Below are 27941 nucleotides of genomic sequence, written 5' to 3'. Positions count from 1 at the left end.
ATAAGAAGGTACACTGACAGCAGACTATCTTCCTCCTCTCCTTGTTTGTAAATTAACTCCTACTTTCTATTACTTTTATCAAAATACCTGAACATTTTATTTAACATTTTCAGGATGAAACAAAACATTTTGTTTCAATATTACTGAAATGAAACATTTTGAATCAAAACTAAATTATTTTTGATTCACTGAAAAATTTGTAAAATGTTGTTTTTGTTCAACCTGAAACTATTTTTAAATTTTTTTTACTTGCCAGAAAACTGAAAAATTCTTCATTCACTCGGCTCTAATAAATTGTGGTGCTTGCAACTAATAATGTAGAAAACTTAGCCGTTTCGAATAGCTTTTTTCTCTTAGCTTTCTGTGCGGCTCCTATTTTATTTAGGGTTACAATGTGGATACTCTGACAATTGACCAAGTCACTCCACTGCATGAAGCCTGCCTGGGAGACCATGTAGGGTGTGCAAGAATCCTTCTTGAAGCAGGAGCAAATGTAAGTATCTTTTTTATATGTAAAGTACTGCACTAAGCTTGTCTGATAAAGACATATTCCTTGATTTTTTCAAAGCTATCATTTCCACATTTTCCCTGATTCAATATGTTAGTTTCCTTTGTTAATAACAGGTTTGTCTTTTATGGTTTTTTAAAAGTAATAGCTGATTATTTTAAAGTCTTTACTGATAGACAGCAAAAGAGAATGATGGGATAGTTGCATAGTGGAGGACAGAGAAAATTGTAGATGTAGAGAGGAGAGAGAAGATTACGTAAAACGTGTGGATAGGATAAGATACCACACAGAAGATGGGCAGACAAGAGAACAGAAAATAGATAAGAAAAAAACAACAACGGAGAACCCACAAATGTATTGTTTCCACAGCAGCCATACATATTTCCTCCAAAACTGAGAAAAATAATGTTTCTGTTACCAAAGAGTTTATATTCTAAATATGAAACAAGACATAGCAAGGGAGAGCAACAGTGAGGGAAACAGGGAAAAGGGAACACAAGATTTACAAATAAAAGCATAAGAAACGTATTTAGGTATGCTTCTTCATTTCTGATGGTATAAGCTACCTTTACACACACGTATCCAACAGTAAAGCTTCCAGAGAAATTCCCTCTCCTTAAAATGGAGAGTCCACATTTTTAAAAATATATATCAATTTAATTATTTTAAATTTAGGGGGTTTTGAGGGTATGTGTAGAGTAGAAGACTAATTCCTCATAGTAATAACTTTAGAGCTTGTGGAATACTAAGAAAGAATTATAGGATGATAGAGATAGGGGAGTGCTAACAGAATTTTCCATAACATGCATCCCTTACTGCATTCCCATCTTAGAAATATCTTTCTATTCTAGGTAAATGCTACAACAATTGATGGAGTGACTCCGTTATTTAATGCATGTTCAAGAGGTAGTACGTCTTGTGCAGAGCTTTTGTTGGAATATGGTGCCAAAGCTCAGTGGGAGTCATGTCTCCTTTCACCAACTCATGAAGCAGCCAGTAGAGGTAAAAAAATAGCACACATAGAACATACAGCATACATAGAACAGTTGACAAATAACATTACATAGTGTTACGAAATGTATCAGGTTTCGTAAATGGAACGTCCAACTCAAGAGGCAAGCAAACTATGTCATACTCTTTTGGCAGGTCATAGTGAATGTCTGGAAGTGCTGATCTCCTGGGGCATAGATGTTGACCAAGACATTCCTCATCTGGGAACACCTCTATATGTAGCTTGTGTTTCACAGCAGATCCATTGCATTCGAAAACTCCTTTATGCAGGTACAAGTTCATTTACTTAAAATATTAATATATTTTAATACTGTTACATTGGGCCTAAAGATATTAAATTTAGATTAATTAACTAATTGAATAGTTGATGTAATTTGCATCGACTATTTGATTAGTTGATAAAGGCGCCTCTGCTTTTGAAATGTAGCAAGAACCCTGTTGGGGCTCTTCTATATTTCAAAAGCAGGGAGGACGGAGCGAGCAGAGGACTATTTGAGTCCCTGCAGCACTTCTGCTTTTGAAATGTACCAAGAGCCCTGTTCTTACTACATTTCAAAGGTGGAAAAGCCACCAGTTCCCCACTGAGCCCCTGCCCTTTCTCTGCACAGAGACGGTGGTAGGGGGAACCGGCTTTTAAGCCGACCTCCCCCCACAGCACCGGATCCTGCCCCCGCCCCCCGCTGCCTCTTTTTGATAAAGGCAGCAAGTGGAAGGAAGTGATTAGTTGACTATCTGAGAAGAATTTGCTTATTGGATAGTTGATGAGTCGAGTCTCTAGTCGCTTACATCCCTAATTGGGTCCTGACATTAATAGGTTATATGGTCTCATTTATTTGCTCAGTCTGTGTAATAACTGATGTCAACAGCTTCAGGGTTTTTTCTAGGTTTTAAAATAATGAATGCTGAATTTTGTTATTTCTATTTTATTTTTATTTTGTACATATATTTGTATGTGTTTCATTTTGTGTTTATATTTGATATAAAGCAATTAAAATAATGTTTAAAAGGAAGTATTTATACAAAACAAGTATTAGATATCAGTTAATACCACACAGCTATATTTAGCATAAATAATCTGGTAACTAATGTTCATTTTCATTTAGAGCCCAACTTCCTAATCAGCTGTGAAATTTAGTTTTATAATTATTGAGCAACAATTTATTGAATTATCATCTAATTGGCTCTTAGCAATCTTTGAAATTAAATGATCTAGTTTCACTGAATTATAAGTATTACATGGGGGCTATGTCTACACTGTAGGCTTCTTGTGCAAGAACAGTCATTCTTGCGCAAAAACTTGTGGAGCGTCCACACTATAAGCCCGTCTTGTGCAAGAAAGTTTACAGTAGATTGTCAAAAGAGAGGACTTTTTGCGCAAGAGTTATTCCTCTCCCCATGAGGAATAAGCCTTTTTGCGCAAGATCACGTCTCTTGTGCAAAAGCACATGGCAGTGTGGACGTGCTCTTGCACAATAACTTTTGCGCAAAAAATTCTTGCACAAGAAGCCTGCGGTGTAGACACAGCTGATGAGTCCCTTACACCTTTATACAGTAAAACTCCGATGGTCCGGCATCTGATGGTCCGGCACTCCTGATGGCCCAGCACCATCAGGACCCCGGAAGTGCTCCAGGCAGCCAGACCATTGGAGCTGCTCTGCCCCCAGTTTCCCTGAATGGGGGAAGCCGGAGGCAGAGCAGCTAGAGTGCTGCTGGGTAGGTCCCCTAGCGCTGCCCCTCGGGGCTGCAGGGTTACCAGCAGCACCCCAGGTGACCCCGATTCAGCCGCTGCTGAAACTGACCAGTGGCTGACTCCAGGAAGCCCGAGGTAGAGCTGCTCTGCCTCGGTTTCCTGGAATCAGCCGCTGATCAGTTTCAGCAGCAGCTGACTTGGGGACACCTGGGGTAGAGCAACTAGGGGGCTGCCGGGTTGGTCCCCGCAGCGCCGAGGTGGGACGCTGCGGGGACCAACCCGGCAGCGCCCCAGCTGCTCTGTCCCAGGCGTCCAGATTCAGCTGCTGTTGAAACTGACCAGCAGCTGACTCCAGGAAGCCCGGAGCAGAGCAGCTCTACCTCGGGCTTCCTGGAGTCAGCCGCTGGTCAGTTTCAGCAGTGGCTGACTTGGGGACACCTGGGGCAGAGCAGCTGGGGTGCTGCCAGGTTGGTCCAGTAGCGCCGCACCTGGGCGCTGTGGGACCAACCCAGCAGCCTCCCAGCTGCTCTATCCCAGGCGTCCTGATTCAGCCGCTGCTGAAACTGACCAGTGGCTGACTCCAGGAAGCCCGGGGCAGAGCAGCTCTACCTCAGGCTTCCTGGGGTCAGCCGCTGATCAGTATCAGTAGTGGCTGACTTGGGGACACCTGGGGCAGAGCAGTTGGGGTGCTGCTGGGTTGGTCCAGTAGCGCCGAGGAGCGGCACTGCGGGACCAACCCGGCAGCACCCCAGCTGCTCTGCCCCAGGCGTCCCCAAGAGCAGCTGGGGTGCTGCCGGGTTGGTCTCGCCGCGCCAAGGGTCAGCGCTACCGGACCAACCCAGCAGCACTCCAGCTGCTCTGCCCCAGGCGTCTCCGATTCAGCCGCTGCTGGTCAGTTTCAGCAGCGGCTGAATCAGGGACGCCTAGGGCACAGCCGGACTATCGGAAGGGGGGGGCTATGAGGGGTCTGGGGTGGCATCCCCCCCCTCTGATAGTCTGGCATATCTGATAATCCGGAACCCCCTGGGTCCTAAAGGTGCCGTATTATCAGAAGTTTACTGTATGTAGCAAAAGATATGTTCATGGGGAGCCCCAGACTAGGTAAGTGTCACAGCTGAGGACGTGAATCTGATGAAGTGGGTCCTTGCCCACAAAAGCTTATGTTCCAATAAATCTGTTAGTTTATAAGGTGCAATAGGACTTCTAATTGTTTATGCAGATTCAAATTAACACAGCTACCCCTCTGATACTTGTCACCAGATGAGGCTAGATAATTATCAGTAATCCTTTGAGAGTTTACCTAGTAAATGTGGACATTAAAGTACAGAATATTTTTAAAACAGTATCAGTGTTTGATCTTTAGAGTGTTAACCACTAAGATTTTGATCCATTGCAGAATTCATTGTGGAAATAAACTAAGACCAAGCCAAAGATTTTTAAAAGTGCCTAAAGATAGGCCCCTAAATCCATGTTTCAATATCTAAATAGGTGGTTTATCTTTCAAGGGCACTGAGCATCCAGCTCACGTTGATTAGTGAGTGCTCAGAACTTTTGGATTTTTGATCATTTATTTAGATATCTATTTATAAACTTAGGAATGTAACTTTAGACACTAATTTTATAAACATTGTTCCAGATTTTAAAGCATTAATTTTTAGCACTGACAACGTTAATTCATCTATTTGTTTCTGTCTGTCCAATATATTTATATAGGAGCTAATGTGCAGAAAGGAAAATATTTGGACACTCCACTACATGCAGCGGCTCAGCAACCCAGTACTGAGATAGTAAATTTACTTCTTGAATTTGGAGCGGACATTAATGCCAAGAATACAGATTTTGAACGGCCTGTAGATTTAGCTGTCCCAAGCAGCGTGGTGGAGAGAATGTTGCTTCTACAAGAAGGTAAGTGGGACAGATATACTTTTATTGATAATTATATATTTTTTGTCTTGCACAAACTTGAATCAGGAAAAACAGTCTGATAATGTTTATAAATGATTGTTTACACTCAATTAAAATTCTGGGGCCAGGGCTTGGGTGAAGGGTATGTAAGCAACTAGTTGAGTTACTACTTGTATAGTCGCTTCTCCCCCCCCCCCCTTGCTGCTTTTATCAGAGGCAGCAAGGGGGGTAGCAGCTGGTTCACAGCACAATCTCCACAGGGGAGGGGGGGATAACAGCAGAGACAGAGGCACAGCGGGGGATCGGGCGTGAGCCAGGTCAGCTAAGTCCCAGCTCGTGCGAATTTCCTGCTGCGCCTTTGCCTTTTAAATGTAGTAAGAGCCAGAGGGGGCCTGTTGCTGGGGGAGGGCAGGAGAGAGGGCAATAGAATCTCCCCCAAAATAATTATTTTGAACTAGCGCATATCTTTTTATTTAAAAAAATCTAATCCTGATTTTAAAATGATTAGCTATGGAAAATCTACCATGACCCTGGTAAATTGTTCCATTGGCTAATTACCCTCACTAACAAACACTCAAAAAGGCTTTTTTCCAGTCTGGATTTGTTTAACTTCAACTTCCAGCCACTGGATCCTATGTCTTTTTCTGCTGGATTGAAGAGCCCATACCAAATATTTGTTCCCCATGTAAGTACTTACAGTGATCAAATTAACACCCAACCTGCTCTTCATAACATAATGCCCTAAAACAGTAGCTGGCTGATACATTTTTAATGGAGACTTTTGAGGGAGCATTTTGCATCTCTGGCACTGATTCAACTCCAATAGCACCATCTGAAGGATGTAGGTCTAGTTTTTAAATGATCAAATGTCCTTAAAACACGCATACACACCACAAACACACAATATCACAGGCAGCAGCATTTTTGGAAGCCTCAGCAAAGAGGCCAAATCTGGATGGGCATGAAAGGTGAACTTCTGTTTAACTCCTAAAAGTGTTGCCTACAAGGAAGTACAGATGTCAGTGTGTAGATGACTACACGATTAACCAATAAGCCTAGTCTTATTGGTTAATCCTGTAGATTTCCATGATTCCCTCCCCCCCCCCCCCCCCCGCTGCCTCTGTATCAGAGGCATCAGGGTGGAGAGGAAGTGGGAGCCTTTGTCCCTGGGGAACTGGCTTTAAGATGGCTCCCCACGAACACTGGATCCACCTGTCCCCTTACCCCTATGCTGCTGCCTCTGATAAAGAAGAAGCAACCCAGAGGATAAGGAGGGCAGGTGGGAGCCGAGACACGTGATGAGCCAGCTTAAAAGCTGGCTGGCTGTGCATTCCCTCTCCACGACCTGAGTCCTCCCTCCTTGCTGTCTCCTACAGAGGTGGGGGGGGGGGGAGAGGAAGCAGGAGCTGGCTCCCCCTAGCACAGCAGGCTGCTGTGAAGCAGTCTCTGTCTTTGACAGCCCATGGAGCAGCAGCTCATGTCTGTGGGAGTCTGAGCTCTGCTGTTTCAGAGGTAGCAGCGTGAGTCAGCAAGGGGCTCCCCAAGAGTGGGGCCAGGAGTGCACTGGCTGCCGGTTCTGCCCCCTGGGAACTATTGAACAGTCATGTAACCACTAAAATGTTATGTGGTTACTAAGGATGTTAAGGACTAGTCAACTATCCAATAAACAAATGCTTATCAGATAGTCGGGTTGACTAGTTGATTCCTCCCCCCCTTGCTGCCTCTATACACAACATCATGAGTTAATTGATATGTGTTCTTCTGGATAAACACAAGTTTCCTTGATCTTTCTGTTTCCTTAATCATTAATAAAGTTTTAATGATATTTTTATTCAGTTATTTATCTAAGGCTATGTCTAGACTGCAGGCTTCTTTCGAAAGAGGCTCTTTCGAAAGCATCTTTCGAAAGAGCATCTTTCGAAAGATCGCGTCTAGACTGCAGGCGGATCTTTTGAAAGAGAAATCCGCTTTTTTGAAAGAGAGCACCCAGCGAGTCTGGATGCTCTCTTTCGAAGACGGCCTCTTTACATTGGAGAACGCCTTCCTTCGAAAGAGGAACTTTCGAAGGAAGGCGTTCTTCCTCGCAATACGAGGTTTACCGCCATCGAAAGAAAAGCCGCGTTCTTTCGAAATAATTTCGAAAGAACGCGGCTTGAGTCTGGACGCAGGGGAAGTTTTTTCGGGAAAAGGCTACTTTTCCCGAAAAAAACCCTGAGTCTGGACACGGCCTAAGAGACTACACTGTATAAGATCAATAAGACTGATAAACAGAAGTTTTAAAAATGAATGTTTTTAGGTACTCCATAATAATATAAAATGTTGTAAACTCCTAAAGATACTGAATATTTACTTAATTCAATTTCTTATCTGTTTTTAGCTACTCCTTGCTCTCTTTGCCAACTCTGCCGACTATGTATCCGAAATTGCATAGGAAGAGCAAGACTGCATCTTATCCCCCAACTTCAGTTGCCAACAATATTGAAGGATTTCTTACAGTATAGATAAAATAGCGGCTAATCTTTAGAAAATTGAACAAGTACTGTTTTGTCTATATATTGTCTATATAGTGTAGGTTCCACATGAAGAACTTCTGGGGAAATAGTCTTTTACATAGTACCATACTAAGTCTTTTACACCAGAAGTTGAATATTTGGGAGCCCTTGAACGACTCAGTGCCAAGGTGCTAATACAACTGAGTAAAATGAGGTGTGCTAATACTCTGGGAAATGACGGTATAGCTAGCTTTAGTTTAACACTTACTAATTCGCTATTTTGCCGATAAAGTTCATTAATTGTATTTGTACATTATAATCTGTTTGATACATCTCAAATCCCACAGAGTTCCTTTACAATTAATGTTGAGTTTGTCAATTTGGATTGTGTATTTTGTGAATGCCTGTTATTTGTGCTTAGAAATATATGGCAATAGGTGCATCCTATAAGTTGAAAAAATAAATAGATTTCACAATTTTTCTTTCTTGCTTTCCCTATGTAGTAAGGGTAAGAAGTGGTGTCCCTAGCCTCTGTTTGTCAGAGGGTGGAGATGGCTGGTAGGAGAGAGATGGCTTGATCATTACCTGTTCGATTCACTCCCTCTGGGGCACCTAGCATTGACCACTGTCAGCAGACAGGATACTGGGCTGGATGGACCTTTGGTCTGACCCAGTATGGCCGTTCTTATGTAGGTTAATGCTATAGACTACATGCATTTCCCTCCCTCTCCCCCAACCAGTACATTTTTTAGCAGGCTGGCCAGCAGGCCACCTCAATTCTAGCTCTCACTGGGTGCGGGGGCCTACCCCCATCGTGACTTTAAAGTATATTAGGAGCCGGGTGGGCAGGCAGCCTGGCTCAGTTCCGGTTCATGCCAGGTCCAGGAGCTCAGACTCCACACTCCCGCAGACAGGGGCTGCTGCTACCCTGCACTGCTGCCTCTCTATCAGAGGCCGCATCACAGGGCAACAAATAGCTGGTCTGCAAGAGGAGCTAGTTTTTAAACTGGCTCCCCTGGCACACTAGCTCTTGCTTGGCATCCCACATTGCTGCTGGCCCCATCCCCAAGGACTAGAGAATATTTGACTAACCAATAAGAATTCATGAGGTTACTCGACTATTCAATTAACTGACATTTAACATACCTACTCCGCACCAGACTGGCTGTCTGCCACCCTGCGTTACTGCCTTTGATACAGCAGAGCTCCCTACGGACAGTGACTGCGCCGGCTTTCCCAACAAGACCTTTATGGCAACTGTTGCTTGCTTACATGGTTGCTGTCTTGCTCTCTAATACTGTAGTGTCCAACCAGTACTATAGTGGCTATTGCTATAGCAAACTAGCCACACTCAAATGGCTAATACCCACACTCAACTAGCCAAATAGCCACATGTGGCTAGTGTGTTGGACACCACAGTGGCCATGCTTGTGTTTTTTAAAATCTGAATAGACTGAGGATCCCAGAATTACAGAACAAAGGAGTTGCTGGACTACTGAACAGTAAACTATACCTGTTGACTTCTCAAGCTTGTGGCTTTTGAAAATCTTGATTGAACAGCTGGCTTCTTAACACCCCCCGAAACTACCTTCTTGTATCAATCAGGACATTTGGGCCTGACTAGCCAGCTGTTCTGCAAATCCAAATCCTCAAAAGGGACTGTGACTTAATCAACCTATTGAAAATTTTGGCATGAATCTTAAGCAAGTGAAAACACCTAATCTCTAGGCAAAATACTGAAATTATATTGCAATAATGAAACAAAAGCACCACACAACGATTTCTTTAAATCTCTTGTGTTAATTATGCTTTAGTATTTTAAATTTGATAAATTATACAGCGTATGGGCCCTGTTTGTAAAGGAGAAACAAAAGGATTATTTCTACAAAAAGTCATTTTTCAATTTAGTTGCATATTTGTTTGTAAATATTCTCTTTGCTCTTCAACATTTAGAATGTGGCTACTGTGCATTGAACGAATCACAGAAAAGCATCATAACATTAATTCATAAGATGGTAAAAACATTTTTGTTTTATATATTATATTAAAATTAATTGTAAGGTAAAATTTTTGAAAGTAGCCAAAAGACTGTCAGTGTGACACAAGCTTCTTTCTTTGTGTGAAAATTTCACCCTAACATTCTTTAAAATGTTTTAATTTCACTGTTTCTAATAACTTAAATCAAAGCACTTCACCTCATCCCATTAATGCAAAATTTCATCTCTGAAGAAGATTTAAAGGCAGACTAGCCACAAGAATAAAAATAAACAATATTTTGGTAAAAATTCAACAGCCGTTCCACAGGGGCCATGAGATTTAGGGATTTGCACGCTGTCCCCGCCACCGGCCCTGCAGTGGGGCAAGCTGCGTTGACACTCCAGCCCCTGGGACGGGGAAGAGAGTGCTGAGTCACGCCCCATACGGCTGGAGTGCAAGCACCAGATTCCCACTACTAGGGAGAGCCTCCAAGGCCCTCAAGACGGATCAAGGCAAGCCGTAGGCCGAATCAGGCACGTGGGTTCTGCCTGGTGGAAGGAAGAAGAGGCTTTGCATGCTGCCAATAGGGAAGCTCTATCCCTGTGGCACTGTGCTCATTTGCAAGCTCCATCCCCATTGGTCTCATTGGTGTAGCTACTTGTGTCCCCTGAGAGCTGTGCCAGGTAGGCACCCCAATTTCCTGTCCTTTCCTATACCTCCACTCCACTCCAGATTCCTACTTCTTGTCCAGACCCCACACTCCCTCCCTCAGCCTATGCCCTAACTCCTGCCCAGTTCCACACCTCCACCCTAACTCCAACCCTGACCCCGGAATCCCAACTCTCAACCTGCTCCTGCACCCTTCCTTCACACTGGCCCACTCCCCAGCAGCCCTTTCCCATATACTGAATCCCTCATTTTTTATTCTGCCCCAGAGCCTATGGGGGAATCACAAAATCTACTAGACCTTGACCCTCAGAAAAGTTTTGGGTAAGCCCTCAGCTTTTGATAGTTAAATATAATACATCTCCAACAGCAAACAGGTCTACATCACAATCACCACCATGTTTGGAATTGTCATCTCTGTTGGCAACTGTCTGTAGCCCCCAAATGAGATCAGAGACTAAGTATGGAAATAAACTTAGAAGCAAGACTCATGATGGAGCAGCATGAGGAGGATGCTTGCAGTGCTGCTGCCCATGCCATTATCTAAATCACCAATGAAGAACTATATGGAGAACTGGGGGCCCCATTTGATATGTCTGTACAACTTGACTGTGAACCACTAATAACTACTTTCTGAAACAGTTTTCCAACCAGTTCGGTACCTTGCCCCAATATAGTAGCTCCATCCAGGTTGTATTTCCATAGCTTTTTATTAATTATTAGTAATTATTATTATTATGAGGATACATGAGGCAATATTAAAAATCTTACTAAAGTCAAGGTATTTTCTCAATTTGTTTCCCGGATAGAACCCTCAAATACCGGACTGTCCGGTACAAAACCGGACACCTGACAACCCTACCACTCCTTGCATCCTCCCTCCTAGCCAGATACCCTACCCCCAATCTGCTCCTGCTCCCACCTCCTGACATGCCCATGTGGTGCCGGGTCTCCCAAGCCCTGGCTCAGGCTGGGCAGAGGATGCAGCCGGGTGAAACACTGAAAATTTATTCATTTTTAATTCTTTTTTTGTGTGTGTTTATATTTTTGGGCTGCAAAAAACAGTACTGGAAAAAAAAACAGGTTCCAACTAAAATAAAAAGTTTGGGAAACACTGGTCTAGCCAGCTTTTGATCCATCTTACAGTTCATTTATCCAATCCATATTCCCTTAACTTGCTGGCAAGAATATTGTGGGCGACCATATCAAAAGCTTTACTAAATCTGGCACTGGGGGCTTTGGGAGGACCAGAAACAACTTATTTGAATAGTCACCATTTGCTTAATGAATATGCAAATATATGTTACCAGTCCTCCAAAAGCTCATGAATGAATTTACTGGTCCCTGTGTCAAAAAGTTTGGGAATGCCTGTGTTAGGATGTATTTCATCAGACCTTCATTGACTTGATATTTTGAGGCATTATAATGACTGCACAAAATGATGTAAATTTTGATGATTAGCTGAACTCCGTGATTTCTCTATGATTTGTTTTTAATGATTTAATAACTTGGGTAATGGTTACATTCAGGTGTACATGCCATATGACATCGTCTAGAATGAATTATGCTATTTAAAGTTCTCTCAGTACTACTCTGCTTAATAGAAAGATGAACTCTATTAAGGTCTGGAAGACTTCAGATAGGATGACCATATTTTCTGAATCAAATATTCAGAAGGACACATTAGCCATGCCCCCAACTCCCTTTAGTCATGCCCACCTGCCACTGGAAATCCCACCAAGGTTGAGATGGGCACATGACTGGAAGTAAAGGGTGTGACTCAGAACAGAGAAAACATAATCATTTAATTGATCACTTGTCTCACGTGTCAGGATGTCAAGTTCAAGAACTTTCACATTAACTCCAGTACTTCCATGAAAATATCTTACTAAGACAGGAACAAAATTTTGATTTTTGTGGTTAGAAGAATCTAACATAACAGTGACACATGAAATTTCACCTAATTCCTGTTGCAAAATCTTTTGAGCTTCTGGAGCAAGAATGTTTTTCACAATTGCTTCACTTTTTGTTTGTGCTGATGAAAATTTAGGCCCAAACAATGCAGAAATTAGCTTAGAGGTGCAATCTAAAGATCTGTGATTGTGTTTTACAGTATGATATACAATTACTGCTTCCTTTGCCACCAGGTCCAGTTTCATAGAATCTTTTATAATACATTTCTTCTTTGAAGCTCTGGAAGCTACAGAGCGGACATCTAACTGATGTTTCTTTGATTGAATATGTGGTGTCAAATTTCCTGCCATGAACAACATTTATCTCACTACTACATTAGGTGCAAAATGTTGTGTGTGGATTGTCAAGTTTCTTTAAAAAAGGATATTCCTTTTGCAAAGTCTCAGTAAAAGTGTACATTCTTTTCCTGCTCTTTGCATTCATTTTAACACTAAAATAAAATTTTACAATTACATTAGTGGGCTATCCCCACTACTTGCTAAACTCTCTAGCACCCCCACCGACCGTGCCACCATGCTTGCCAATTCCTGCCCCCCAACCCTCCTCAAAACCCTAACCTTCTCTTATGTTGCCCTCAACTGAAACACTTCACTCCCCTGGTGCTTTAACCTCACAGTGAGGGGAGTAACTTTTCTGGGGTTTCAGAGTTAGTGGATTTTGTGGGCCCCCTTGTGCGGGAAGTAACTTATCTGAGGTGGATAGGGGTGGGAGTGAAGACTCTGGGTAGGAGGAGGTGAGGGTGAAGAGTCTGGCCAGGAAGAAGGTGCAAGAGCAAGGGAGGGTGCAGAACTGAGCTGGGAGTGTAGGGTCTCAGTGGAGGGTGTATGTGAGGGGGGATGGAGGTACAGGGTGGTGAGTGAGCGGGCTGGGGTTGCGGGCAAGGAACTATCTAGAGCAGTGGTCTCCAACCTTTCTACACCCACGATCACTTTTTAAATGTTGGGGCAAGCCAATATCTACTTCATCCTTTCTCCAAGAACCCACCCCTTCATTGAAGCCCCACCCTCTCCATCATTTGCTGTCCCCAGCCCTTACTCACTCTCACTGGGTTGAGACAAGAGGTGCGGGCTCTGGAGTGGGAATGAAAGATTTGGGTAAGGGAAGGGGTGAGGGGTGCAAGCTTTGGAAGGGAATTTGGATGCAGAAGGAGGGAGGGGGCTCCAGGCTAGGGAGTGCTGGATTGGGGTGCTGAGCAAGCCACAGGCTAGTGGAGGTGGGGGTGCAGGAGTTTGGGTTTGGGTGTATGAGGGGTCATGGCAGGGGGGTTGGGAGCATGATGGGCACAGGTTTGTGATGTGTGGGAGGTGCAGGAGTGTTCTAATGCTGCAGCCAGATGGGGGCTTAGCCCCAATTAGGGGCTTGTTGGCCAGGCTTTATTTTTAAATAAAATATTATGTCCAACATGAAACGTTTCAGCATTGTCTTTATTTATGGCAGGGAACCTATTTTGGGTCAGGGGCCACTGGCCCATAGAAAAATTAGTCGGGGACTACACAAGTGAGATGCAAAAAAACCCAAGCCTCACTGATGTGGCCCCAACTGAGACACCTCACTCCCCTGGCACTCCAGCCCCCTAGAGGGGAGGGGAGGTAGGACAGAGGTTCAAGGCCTTAGGCCAGATTAACTCGTCGGTTCCAGGATTAGTGGATTTTGGTGGGGCCAAAAATGAGGGATCCATTGTGTGGGACAGGGCTGCCAGTAAGTGGGATGGGGGTGCAGAATCTGGGTGGAAAATAGGGTACAGGAGCAAGCTGGGGATAGATGTCTGGCCAGGAGAAAGGAGTCAGGAGCAGAGTGCTGGTGGGTGTCTAGCCAAGGGAAGGGGGTAGGGTGCTGATGGGGGTCTTGCCAGGGAGCAGTGGCAGGGTGCTGATGGGGGGACTGGGCAGGGGCAGCTCAGCTAGTACCTGGGAGTCTCAGCTGGTGCCATCCCATGCAGCTCCGCCTCTTAAATCTAAGACCTGCATGTCTCTTACTAGGTTTAAAATGCAGAGAAGATCAGCTGATTCCCATCTGGCTGCTGCTCTGTCCTTTAAACTTAGCAAGAGCCACGCTGCTCTTCTTAGATTTAAAAGGCAGACCTTCACGGGAAGGGGCCAAATGAGCTTGAAATCAGCTGCCCTTGCTTTGTGAAGAGTGCTGGCTCTGCCCTTTAAATCTAGGAAGAGCACTTGGTTCTTGCTAAGTTTAAAGGGCAGCGATGCAGTGGGACTGGTAATCAGCTGAGTCTCAGCTACAGCTGTGCTGCCTCTCTGCCTTTTAAACCTAGTAAGAGCTGTGGAAGGGGGTAGGGGAAACAGCAGCATGCAGCACTTCTAGCTGTGCTGCTGTTTCAGGGATTCTTTTCAGGGAGTTTGGAGGCACCGGGACAGGAGACTGAAATCTGGGACTGTCCTGGATCTTTGAGGTTATATGGTCAGCATACCATTAGACTCACCAACTCTCCCTTTCCTGATTGCATGCAGTGATGCTGCTGAATGGAAAGTTTTGGAAGCTGCTAGTCTCTATTTCCAGCCAGCCAGTCACCTGCCCTTCTTTGTTCCCTCCATTGCTGTTTCTGGAGAGGAGAGAAAAAGAAGAGGAAAAAAATGCTTTCATTTGTTTAAAGAGAAGAGAATTATTAATTGACAAGGTTTTGCCCTATTAGCCCTTCATTACCAGCCTTTGTTATTGAAAACTTCTTCAGTTTGTGGACGACTACATCACCTGGAGTTACCAAATATTGATGCATGTGAATGATCTAATGCAGTGTTTCCCAAATGGTATTCCGTGGAACCCCAGGGTTCTGCAAAGTGAAAATAAGGGTTCTGCAAGAAAATTCCATTACAACCTGAATTATTGTAATGGAATGTGTTGCAAAGTATTCAATGATTGAAGGCTTATACAAATGTATCCTCTGTAATAGTGAGCCTAATGTACGTGACTCACTTTGAAATGTCATTATTGTATCCATCATGTATTGCTGTATCATGGCATGTCTTGTAATGTGTATCATTTTTGTAACCTAAACTGTCAATCATCTTAAGAGACCATTAGCGTCTAGTCATCTGGCATGTAGTAATACCTGACTGTTTGAATTTGAAAATTTATGAATATGTGTAGGACACCCCAGCAGACAAGGGGGGAGGACCTCCTCCCCTTGTCAAGTCTCCTCCCTGGTCGCCCCTCTTGTCCCAATAGGCTGCTGCATGGCCTGGGCCTTAAGCGGCGCAACGAGACCAGGCACAAACGGTATCCTATCTGGCTGGGTGGGGGGGGGGGCGGGAAAGGGGTCCGGGCCCGCCCTCGCTCCGGACCCTGACCCAGGGCCCTAGAGTCAGGACACCTGTCCTCACTCACAACGGGGGTGGGGGGTCTGGGAACCCTAAACTCCCCTGCTCACGGGTTCCGCGGCCCCACCCTGGGCCGCTTCTTTCCCCCCAGCCAGAGTCCTCCTCTAGCCCTGGCCCCCTGGATTAAACTGCACCCAGGGCCGCCAGTACCCGGTCCGCTCCGTATCCGCCAGAGCCACAGCCACTCCTTCCCTCCTCAGGCCTCTCCCTTCCCCTGGCCCGGAGTCCATTTTTAAATCCCCCGCTGGGCGCTGGAAGATGATGGCCCGCCCTACGTCATCGGCCTGCGTCCTGCACCCGGGGTGCTCTGATGACGTCACCCCCAGCGCAGTCCCGAACAGGCGCCCGCCCCCTCCCCCCCCGGCACCCTTGCGTCCGGGTCCCGCTATCGCCCTTCCTGGCTCGGGTTGCCCCCGGGCCGCGGCGGTTTCCGGGGGTGGTGGGGCTACCCCGCCACAATATGTAAAACAATCGAGCGTTGATATGAATATTCTTGTGTTATTGCTAAGGAACGAATCCTTTTAAATCTATGGCCAATCATTTTAAACCTGAGCCTGCATGAATAAGCCTAGTCTTTATAAGACCGAGCAACGCCCGTTTCTGGTGTTGCGTCGGGGCGTCGGGCTTAGTCATAGATCTAGCTTAAAGAGTGTGTGTGAGGTCTAAAGTCTTGGTCCTATGTTTAGCTAAAGGAATGAGAGAGGTCTAGAAATCTTTTGATGTGGAGGTAAACAGAAGGTTTACCCTCCCTTCCTACAGGCTAGGTTAGTTAGTTTAAATTTTAGTTAGGGTAGATCTCGTCGTCGTGTATGTTCGTCAGGCTCGCATCGGTCCACGCATGTCGGCCGTCGTCGAGTCTGTTCGTCGGGCGCGTTGGGATTAGTTAAGGTTTTATTTTAGGATAGGTTAAGTGTAGGATAGAGAGTCTAGCATCAATCGCCGGTTCCAGCTGCATCCGAAGAGCAGGAAGAGACGACGTGGACGGAGGCTTCACAGAAGGTGAACTAAACTCCATCGCTCTCAACCAGCCTCCGAGGGATCTCCTGGGCTGTTCCTCTCCTGCGGCTTCAAATTAGCCAAAGGATAACAGGTCGCCAAGCAATTTTCATTTGTGTTTGCCACAATAAGTGTCCCTGTGTAATGCTAGCTCAGCCAGAGAGTGGGTACGATGATGTCACTACTTAGCGCTGTGCACACAGTCAGTCAGGGGTTCCACAAAATTATTCTGAGTTGAAAAGAGTTCCATGGCCAAATAAAATTGGGAAACACTGATCTAATGCTTGGGAGCTATTCTGTTTAACCCACTGGAACCATAAGTTTGATAATTGTGTGTGTAACGGTTTGCAGGATCAGATCCTTCTTAAGGACTATCAACAAGCAGACTCCAAAAAAGAAAATGAATAATTGGTTATACAGGAACTATTAAACTCTACAAATTGTATTAGAAAGAATGATTATGTAGGTGTATTTCAGACGGAACAACTGACTAAACAACTAAGCTTAATTTAGTATGTAGTATGTAGGTAAAAAAAGGTAATTTAGTATGTAGATCTAAACTGAAAAGAGGAAAATATTAATTGCAACCTTGGATTATTGTTCTAACTAACCAACATTAAAATTAGTCTCACAAAGGAAGGATGTCAAGGCTTCTTCCCCACTCTGGCACGATAAATGCAGAAGTGGGGACCCGCAAAAGTACCCCAAAACCTTATCTTTCCAGCTTTGGTATAAACTCCCCCCCTCCCCCCGAAAATCTTTAAAAGAAAATATCTAGATTTTGGGGATAAAATCTGCTGCCACCACCCAAGTAATGATAAGAAAAATCAGGGGAGAGATCACTTGGGAAATCTCACCCCTAAAGTAAAAACCAGGACACAAAAATTAACCTATACCAGGTTAATAAAAAGAAAAGAGAAAGAAGAAGAAACAGTTACTCACCTGTGCAGTAACAGCTATTCTTCGAGATGTGTGTCCGCATGGGTGCTCCACCAAAGGTGTCGGGCTTGTCCCGGCGCCGCAGCTCGGAGAGTTTTCTTTAGCAGTAGCCCCTGGTGGACCGCACATATGCAGAAGCCATCTTGCGCTGTTCGTGCCTTTTCTGCATTGCGCGGTCCGTCCCGCCAGTTCCTCCTAGCCGGAACCTCTGAAAAATAGAAGGACAATAGTTCCAAGCAGGGAGGAAGGTGGGTTGTGGAGCACCCATGGGGACACACATCTCGAAGAACAGATGTTACTGCACAGGCGAGTAACTCTTTCTTCTTCTTCTTCTTCTTCTTCTTCTTCGAGTAGCGTCCCCCTGGGTGCTCCACCAACGGTGAGTATGAAGTAGTAGTTCAGTGTTAGTATTGTGCTTCGGCCCTATGGTCTGTGCACGGAGGAAAGCACTGCGTGAGCCATTGCCACTGGCAGTAGGTAGGATGTTTGCAAGGGCGTAATGCTTGGCGAAGGTCGATGTAGAGGACCAGGTAGCCGCGTGGCATATGTCACTCAGCGGTACGCCCTTAATAAAAGCTGTAGAGGTAGCCATGCTTCTAGCTGAATGAGCCCTTGGTTTGCAGGGCAATGACTTGTTACGCAGAGAGTAGCAGTGAGTGATGCAGGCAACGATGTGAGACGAGATACATTGCAAAGAAAGTTGCTGGCCCTTAGAACGGTCCTCCATGGACAGTAAGACACTGTGATTTTCAAAAGGGACACATCCTATTCAGATAAAAGGCAAGTGCTCTTCTGACCTCCAGTGTATGTAGACGTGTGTCCTCTAAAGTGGAGTGTGGTCTTGGGTAGAAGGTAGGAAGTGTAATAGGTTCATTTATGTGGAATGACGAATTGATCTTAGGCAGAAATGCTGGGTGACTACGCAGTGTCACTCCCCGTTCAGTAAATAACATATAGGGAGGATACGCCAAAAGTGCCACCAGCTCGCTCACATGACGTGCGGATGTGATGGCAAGCAGAAATGTCACTTTCATGGTGAGAGTCTGCAGACCGCAAGTCACTAATGGTTCAAACGGTGGGCAAGTGAGCATGCCCAGGACTAGGCCTAGGTCCCAAGGTTCCAGAAACAGATTGCATGGAGGATAGAGATTTGCAATACCTTTCAAGAACCTTTTGGCGAGCGGATGAGTGAAGACTGAGCTGCCATCAATGGGGGGATGGAAATTGCTGCCAAGTGTATCCTAAGTGAAGACATAGCTAGGTTTTCTGATTTTAGGTAGAGAATAAAATCAAAAATTAGGTGTATGGTTACATATAGGGGATCGATATCTTTTGCCTCACACCAGGACTAAAAACGACGCCATTTATGAAGGTACGTCTTTTGTTTGGTTTGTCACCTACTATGCATAAGGACGTCTTTGACTGCCTGGGAACAGGTTAACTCTGGACCTTGTAGCCAGTTAGGAACCAAGCCGTCAGGTGTAACCGACTGATGTGTGGGTGAAGGAGCATCCCGTGCTGTTGTGACAGCAAGTTGCGCGACTGTGGCAGTTGTCGTGGTTGAGATGCCGACATCCGCATTAGCTGTGTCAACCAGGTTTGCCGTGGCCAAAATGGTGCTATCATTATCACCGTCGCCCCATCCATAGCTATTTTCTCCACCACCTGTGGGATGAGCGGGATCGGAGGAAAAGCGTACAGCAAGCGGTGCACTCCTCAATCGATAAGAGTGCGTAGTCACCCACTCTTGAGCGGTAAAGATGGCACTTCCTGTTGTCTATGGTGGGATATCCCCAGATCTCGAAGAGGCTGCAGACTACTTTGTCGAGCAGTTCCCACTCGTGTTGGAAATGAAAGGTCCTGCTCAGAGCATCTGCGAGGATATTGCTCTTGCCGGGGAGGTATGCGGCAGTGAGTGTGATTCCACGGCAGATAGCCCAATTCCACAGGCGAATGGATTCAGCATAGAGGGATCGGGATCTGGCACCCCCTTGCCGGTTGATATAGTAGAAGGTGCAGTGAGGATCTGCACCATGGTTTTCTGTATCATATGTAGGAAATGTTTGCATGCATTGAATACTGCCCGTAACTCCAAAAAGTTTATGTGAAGGAGGGACTCGTGATGTGTCCGTAGCCCCTGGATCTGGTGGTGATACATATGGGCTCCCCAGCCTACGAGGAATGCGTCCATAGTGATTTGGACAGTTGGCCTCTTGGCATGAAAGGGGACGCTCACTAAAGTATTCCCTGGATTGAGCCACCATTGCAAGGACTCTCTCACATGCTTGGGGACAACAAGCTTGCGAGTACTCTGCGTGCCTGGTGTATAAATGGTGAACATCCAATGCTGAAAGCATCTGAAGTGAAGGTGTGCATGGGGGACGATGTAAGTAGCGACTGCCATGTGTCTGAGGAGCTTTAGGCATGTGAGTATAGAAGTTTTGGGAGTAGTGAGTAGAATACTCCCTAAGTCTTGGATAGTGTGGGATCTGTCAAGAGGTAAGTACATGGTAGCGGTCGTGGAATCCAGTCTCGTCCCGATGAATTCAAGAGACTGGGAAGGAGTCAAGGAAGACTTCAGTATGTTGATAATGAGGCCCAGAGCTTCGAATGTCTCCCTGGCTGTGATGACCGCAACGCGAGCGTCGTCTTCAGTAGGCACCTTCAGATGATCATCCAAGTAAGGAAATATTGTGATGTCAGAACGTTGGAGGTAAGCGGCTACGATGGCTAGGGTTTTGGAGAACACTCTTGGTGCTGCCAAATGGCCAAATGGTAGCACTGTGTACTGATACTGCTCGTCGCCAAGTATGAAATGTAGGAATCTCCCGTGGGCCGGGTGCACCGTCACATGAAAATATGCATCCTGGAGGTTGAGAGACACGAACCAGTCCCCTTCGTTCAGAGCTGGAATGATAGAGGTTAAAGTAACTATCTTGGATTTTAGTTTTTGAAAGTGGCGGTTGAGTCCGCGGAGGTCCAGAATAGGCCTCCATCCTCCAGACTACTTTTGTGTGAGGAAGTTCCGGGAATAGAAGCCTCTCCCTCTGAATTGGTACGGAACCACTGCTCCGATGGTAAGTAGGCATGAGACCTCTTGTTGCACTTTGGGCTGGAGGTCCTTTGGTACGGAAGCCAAGTGAAGCCACGAAGCATGGCGCATGACCACTGAAGTTGCTGTGGTCCGGGAGACCGTGTCAGTGATATCAAGGGCAATTTGAAGTACTGCGTGGGCTGCTGTGTAACCCTCCTGTACTACAGCCTTCAGGACTTGTTTCTTAGGTTCGGGTAAGTATTCCATGAGGCGGGCCGGCTTGGAATAATTGTCAAAGTCATGATTTGCGAGTTGTGCTGAGTAATTAGCCATCCTGACTGTTGCTGTGGCTGAAGAATAGACCCTTCTATACCCAGCAAATCCAGCCATTTTGCTTCCTTATCAGGCGCAGAATTCCTGCCATGTGCTGTCTTTGATTTTTGTTGTACGGCATCCATAACAATGGAGTTGGGTTGGGGATGCGTAAATAGGAACTCCGTCTCCTTGGCTGTGACGGTATGCTTATTTGTGGGTGGCATGGAAGCTGGGGTTTGCCATATATCATTGGCTATTTCGAGAATGACTTCATCAAAGGGGAGAGCCAACTTTGATTTTTGTGACTGCTGTAGATTTCTCAGGAGAGAGTACATCGGTGGTACGTAGATCCTAAGAGCGAGCTACTCTTTTAAAAAGCTCCTGATACTGTTTATAACCATCTACAGGAGAAGAGTCGCCTTGGAAGACTGTGTCATCTGGTGAAGAGGATGATTGTTCAGTCGGGGAGTCCATATGCTGCTCCTCACAGGTGGAAGACTGATTATTATCCCTTACATGTTGGGTGGAAGTCGAGGGCGCATCACCTGTGAGAGTTGGAGGAGCCTGCGCGGGAGGTAGGGTGTCCTGGGTTGAGATATGTAGAGACTGTGACCAAACACGCTCTGGTGATATGGATGGTGAACGAAGTACGCTGCAGGAGCGTGGGAGTTCACGGTAGTGTAGCGACTACAATGATGTAAGCATGTGGGGAATGCCCAGGAGAATAGGAACTCACACTCCTGTAATGGGGGTAGTCTGAATGAGCTGGGAACCCTGGAGATCTTGATCGCATTGTGTAGCGCGGTGGTGAGCAAAAGTGATATGACCGGTGATAATGTGAAGGCGTTGGAGACCGACGTGGGGATCTCCAATAGTGCCTTGAAGGTGATCTAAAACGTCCGTGGTCATGTCTATGCGAGTGACGGTGCGGTGAAGGGGAAGGTTCCAGGGAAAACACAGCCTTGGTGTTGGTGTGCACACGTGCCGAGCCTTCCTCTGAGCTTTGGTTGGTAGTGTGGAAGTCCTTGCTGGAGGAGGCACCGTAGGTAGTGGACTAGCAGGTGTGGAGATGAGAAAACGTGGTTCCGACAGCTCTCGAGCGCTGGATGGTGACTGCGGCACCGGTGAAGTCGGTGCTGACAACAAGGCGGGGTGCATGGACAGAACGGTGCCAGGCTTTTGTGCCGCGGAAGCCAGTCTTGGCGTCGCTTTGACGCTCGTGACGGTGCCACTTCGCCCCTCTGCGCCAGTGTCACTGCTGCTTCAACCCTCGGTGCCAGAGACGGTGCCGCTTTGGCTCTCGGTGCCGCCAGAGCCTGTACTACTTTAGACGGTGCCGATTCCAGGCACGGTGCCGTGCACAACTCCGACACCAGCGCGGAGGAAATCGTGGGACTAGGCACCGAAGTGCTGTGGGCTTTAGATGGTTTTGCCACAGTGTGCCTAGGCGGCAGAGCCGATGTGCTCAGTGCATCTCCTGCACTTACACTCCTAGATGGAGTGGAGCCCTTTCCATCGTGGGACTTACGCGCTCCAGGAGCATCCATTGTATGTCCCGTAGATGGCGGCTGAAGTGCTTTATTGAACAGCAGCATCTTCAGCCACATTTCCCTGTCCCGTCTGGTGTGGGCGGGTAACTTTGAGCAATGAGTGTACTTTTGAGGGATATGGCCTTCCCCCAAGCACCTTTTACAGCAGGAATGGCCATCCGACACTGGCATGGCGTCCCCGCATGAGGCACACTTCTTGAACACGGGGGAGCCTGGCATGATGACTGAGGAAGGCTAAAAAGGGGGGTTGGTTGGCTGACCGACAACTATGTACAACGAGAGAACTTTTTTTTTTTTAGATACAACAAACTAACTAGAACTGTAATTCTACTATAACTAAAGGGTAGGGGCTGAAGTGGGACGAAAAAGATAATCTAATTGCTATTCTAGGCTTCTCCTCAGGGCAGAGGTAGGAGTTTGTTCCAACTCCATCCGCGATCATGGACAGTTAGGAGGAACTGGCAGGAAGGACCGCGTGATGCAGAAAAGGCACGAATGGGGCGAGATGGCTTCTGTGCATGCGCAGTCTACCAGGGGCTACTGCTAGAGAAAACTCTCTGAGCTGCAGCACTAGAACGAGCCTGACACCTTTGGTGGAGCACCCACGGGGACACACAAATCGAAGAACTTTTATTATCACCACAATATTCCTGTTGCAAGCATAATGACTAGATGGAAAAGTCACAAATTAATATACTCATGGGGGGGGGGGACCCCCCATGGGCCAGGACTTAATTAAAAAAGAGAGCAAAAACCCATTATTTTAAATGCGCAGACATCAGATCCCATCTCCCAAACCATGAAACAATAATACCTAACAGATTTATCTAAACTTTACCCTACTTGCAGATAGTGAAGAGTCTCTTCTTGGAGGGAGACATTCTGTCTGTTCCCCTCATTAGCTGGAGAGCAAAAAAACTGCCCAAGGACAAAGGAGAGAAAACCCCCAAAATTCCTTTGTCCCAGTTTGAAAATCCTATTTACATTCCTATTAGATGGACTCTACCTGGCTCAGGTAAGGGACATAGTTAACCCCTTAATCCCCAGGCTGCTGGCTAACCCTCATGATCACGACAAAGGAAAAGAAATCTAAACATTTTCCCAGGGTCCAAGATCAGACAACAAAAGTAAACTGCACCTTGTATTTTAACAGTTTTCTTATTTAACTATTTTTAAAAGTCTGGCTGTACAATCAAGAAAGATTTAAATGGGAAGGACTGCATATATATGACAAAAAGATGGTCTGGATTTTGATCTCATTTACACAAGTATAAGTCCAGAGTAACATAATTGACTTTGGTAGTTATTCAAGGCTTACATTGGTGTAATTAAATCGAAATGTGTTCCATTACTTATATGCTAATTCTCTTGTGGTAGAACATATTCATCACAAGAAACATGAAGGAATATGATAAATGAGTAGAAACATCACTTGTTCCCCCCATTAAATGTAGCACATAAAATTACAGAAAACTATTTGTTCCTTTTTGGGTGGGCTACCGTGCCTAGATTTTAAACTGCAGAAGTACAGAATCTTGGGGGACTATTTTGGAGTTTAAGAATGTGCAGACTATTTCCACTGTATTAGGCAGTCTATGATATATATGTTAATTTAATCTCCAGCAGAACTGTGTCTTCAGCAGAACTAACTTCGGGAATCTAGTGAGATAATTTGCAAACAATCCAAACACTGCAGTAAAAAAATTCAGAACTTGCAAAATAGATTCTCTTTACATAGCAAAGGTTGTGGAAGGATGCCACATTAAACTATGGAATAACTGTGAAAACATTATTCCACATTTATTAGAACAGGTGTCAGCTGAACTGCTTTGCTCTTATTCTTTCAAAATCTTTGTATTTAGGCTTGGCTTGACTGATAATAGTGATGTTTATTTTCAAGCTCATTATTTTTATTAATTCAAATTTTTACATTTATGGGAAAATAGGTGGGTCAAACAATTTAATGACAGACTTCAGATTAAAAGTGTTAAAACGCAATCTGTCAACATCATGTCAAAATACACAAATAAATATCCTTAAATTAAACTGTAAGCAGCATTTTTCTTACTATGTGTAAATTTGGATTATTATCAATCAAAATATTCTGGGGATTCTCTATGGGTATGGTAAAATTGCCATTTACTGATAAAAATCTGATATTTCCAAGCATATTTATATTGTATTTCATATGGATACAAGTCTCTTTTTTATATATGTAAAAATTTCCTGTGGAATGACAGAGAGATGTCATCACATCACTCTGCATTCTCAGGAACAAGCCCTGCCCACTCCCAGCATGGCCTTTCCCAGGGCCCACAAGGAGGTCTGGGGCTGCCTATGGCCTAACCTTCCCCTCTTCTTCCCAGAGGCTGGGGAGAAAGCTGGTCCAGCACAGCTTGGCCTGGCCCCTCTCAGAGGGGTTTTTTTTTTCCGAAAGAAGAAGCTTCCCTCCAAGCAATCAGAACTTAAATGCGCGATAGTGTCCACATTCATTGGATGCTATCTTTCAAAAAAGTACATTGCTTTTTTGTGGTGCTTTCGCTGTGTGGACACTTTCAAAATAAGTTTTTCCGGAAGATCTCTTCTGGAAAACCTTCTTCCAAAAAAAAAAGCCTGCAGTCTAGACACAGCCTCGGTGACAAGCCACAGAGAGGTACTTTTTTCCACTAGGAATCCTCAGCAAGTAACCCTTCCCTGGAATTAGGTACCTAAGCCAGGTTACTTGTTGCTCATGTAGTCCATGCCATAGAAGCCTAAAATCCTCTCTCTCTTCGGATCACTCTTGATACTTCTTTCCCTGTGTCCCTGGCCATCTTCTGTGTGGATGCTGTGCTGTTTCCCATTGGTGACTAGGGCTTGACAGGGTCAAGTACAGGCCCTCCTCACTTTAAATCCAACCTAGGTTAAAAAAACCTCAGACTTAGAGTGAAACAACTTAAAGCGGGGAATTTTTCCCCCGCAGCTGACTTCCATTTAAGCAAATTGGGGGGAGAGGGGAATGTTTTGCATGACTTATAGTGGGGAATGGAAGGACTTATAATGCATCAGTTCCTACAAACGTCAATGACTTTAGTGTGGAACGGATGTATACGGGGGCAACTAATAGTGGGGACACCCTGTATAGGCAAAATTAGACCAACAATACAGGATGGGGCCCTGCTAATGATACAGGCATTCCCCAGCCTAGAGTGAGAATCCCATTTCAGGGTATTTTGTGCTTCAGTTTGAGCTAGAGCTCTGAGCTGCTCATTAGGGCTACGTCTACACTGGCCCCTTTTCCGAAAGGGGCATGCTAATTTTAAACTTCAGAATAGGGAAATCCGCGGGGGATTTAAATATCCCCCGCGGGATTTAAATAAAGATGTCCACCGCTTTTTTCCGGCTTGTAGATAAGCCGGAAAAAAGCATCTAGACTGGCCCGATCCTCCGGAATAAAGCCCTATTCCGGAGGATCTCTTATTCCTACTTCAAAGGAATAAGAGATCCTCCAGAATAGGGCTTTATTCCGGAGGATCGGGCCAGTCTAGACGCTTTTTTCCGGCTTATCTAAAAGCCGGAAAAAAGCGGCGGACATCTTTATTTAAATCCCGCGGGGGATATTTAAATCCCCCCTGGATTTCCCTAATCTGAAGTTTAAAATTAGCATGCCCCTTTTGGAAAAGGGGCCAGTGTAGACGTAGGCTAGCTGTTGGAAGAAGTCTTTGTGTATGCAGACTGACAGGATTTCAAGTATTTTAAGGATTTCTTAGATTCACTTTGTAGTAAATGGCAAATGAGCAGTAGTATTGATAATACTAGTGGGCTACGTCTAGACTACATCCCTTTTTTATAAAAGGGATGTAAATTAGATGTATCGCAATTGCTAATGAAGCGGGGATTTAAATCTCCCCTGCTTCATTAGCATAAAAATGGCTGCCGCTTTTTTTCCCCGCACGGAGCTTTGTCAGAAAAAAGTGCCAGTCTAGACACTGATCTTGCAGAAAATAAAGCCTTTTCCAAAAGATCCCTTATCCCTCTTTGAAATAAGGGATAAGGGATCTTTCGGAAAAGGCTTTATTTTCCACAAGATTAGCGTCTAGACTGGTGCTTTTCTCCGGCAAAGCTCCATGCCGAAAAAAAGCGGCAGCCATTTTTATGCTAATGAAGAGGGGGGGATTTAAATCCCCACTTCATTAGCAATTGCGATACGTCTAATTTACATCTCTTTTATGAAAAAGGGATGTAGTCTAGACGTAGCCATGGAGTTTAAATTGTGAACTTAGGTTCCTAAAAGAAGATAGATGCCTAAAATCCTTTGAGGATCTAGAACTAAATCTTTAAATACTACTTGGATTTCTAGACATCCTGACATTGCTTATTTTTCTTGCATTTGTGCAAGTGTCCTGATCCACCAGCTGTGGTTTTTGGAAGCTTCTCTAACAGAAAATAAACACCTGCTGAGATACTTCATGAGAGAAGCTATTGAATGAAAAAAAATCAATGAGTTCAACAGTTCAATGCAATACAGCTAAATAATCTGTAAAATACATTTTCTTTTGCTACTTTATTATTTGTATAGTGGAATAAATTCAAGAATGTAAAAACATAAATCCAAATCTATGTGGAATAATTTTCTCCTGCAAATGACAACTTTGATGGGATATGCAAATTACAGGAAATGAGACAAAACAGATATTCCATCAAACAAGCATGAACTGCAACATGAATCTATGTCTGCTAATGTACTAGGAAAAGTCTTTCCAAGCTATGTATAAAAGAGAATAGTGAAAATAACTGTTTCCTGAAAGAAAAATAATAACTTAAAAATTATTTTAAAAAATCCTAATACTCCTCTTTATATGTGTGTGTGTATAAATTTAAAGAATTCAAATTATTCTATGATACCATGTTAAGAACTAACTGCAGGAATATAGGAGTGAAATAAGCATACAAGTCAGTATGAGTGTATATTTGGGATTAGGAAAATTCAGCTGTTTCAGGAGCAGGGATGGTCAGGGTACTGACCAATTCTAAACAGTTCGGTGTTGCTTCCCTCTGTTTACAATGAGGACTTCACTTATTTTGGATGAAATGGAGCAGATTGCAACTGCCCTGGCAGTCCCGGACATGGGTTTCAAGATATCCAATGCTTTTTCTGAATCCAAAAAGCATGACCACATGTTTCTTCTTCCATCTACTACATTTGTGCAGTTGAGTTTAGGGATGTCAGCGTGTAGCGGATTATACGATTAACCAATATACCTGGACTTAACGGTTAATCTCATCCACATCCCCCCCACCTTGCTACCTCTGTATCAGAGGCGATTGGGGGGGCAGCAGCCAGTTCTGGGGGGAGTCAGTTTAATCCCCCCCCCATCAGAGGCAGCAGGGGAAGGGGGCGGGGGAGGCTACCACGAAGCAGCCCCGATAGGGGGGGCGAGCTCTTGTCTGTCCCGAGGGACGCTGCTGGGGGGGAGACTCACAGCTAACAGCTGGGACACTGGCGCCACCCCAAGTAGCTGTGTGGTGCTGCGCCCGCCTCACCCAGGAGAACGCTCACCTCAGGCAGCCCA

At 45.0% G+C, this 27941-nt stretch overlaps 1 protein-coding gene and 1 long non-coding RNA gene across 4 annotated transcripts in view; one reads left to right on the top strand and one right to left on the bottom strand.

The window, feature by feature from the left end:
• ASB5 (ankyrin repeat and SOCS box containing 5) overlaps positions 1 to 8070 on the top strand; it is a 61505-nt gene extending 53435 nt beyond the window's left edge. For all 3 annotated transcript variants that reach the window (XM_006131593.4, XM_006131595.4, XM_025188911.2), the window contains exons 3-7: positions 386 to 493; positions 1360 to 1510; positions 1655 to 1789; positions 4923 to 5114; positions 7492 to 8070. In XM_006131593.4, coding sequence (XP_006131655.1) covers positions 386 to 493; positions 1360 to 1510; positions 1655 to 1789; positions 4923 to 5114; positions 7492 to 7619 — 714 coding nt within the window. In that variant the 3' untranslated portion in view covers positions 7620 to 8070. The remainder of the gene's footprint in view (positions 1 to 385; positions 494 to 1359; positions 1511 to 1654; positions 1790 to 4922; positions 5115 to 7491) is intronic.
• The window catches only part of LOC112547196 (uncharacterized), a 43254-nt gene extending 28473 nt beyond the window's left edge, over positions 1 to 14781 (bottom strand). The window contains exon 1 of the long non-coding RNA XR_003090948.2: positions 14661 to 14781. This is a non-coding gene — a long non-coding RNA (uncharacterized LOC112547196). The remainder of the gene's footprint in view (positions 1 to 14660) is intronic.
• Positions 14782 to 27941: the final 13160 nt, after the last annotated feature.

This window comes from Pelodiscus sinensis, chromosome 5, assembly GCF_049634645.1.
Source record: "Pelodiscus sinensis isolate JC-2024 chromosome 5, ASM4963464v1, whole genome shotgun sequence".
In the NCBI taxonomy this organism is placed as follows: domain Eukaryota; kingdom Metazoa; phylum Chordata; order Testudines; family Trionychidae; genus Pelodiscus; species Pelodiscus sinensis.
This window is presented reverse-complemented; position numbering and strand designations above follow the sequence as displayed.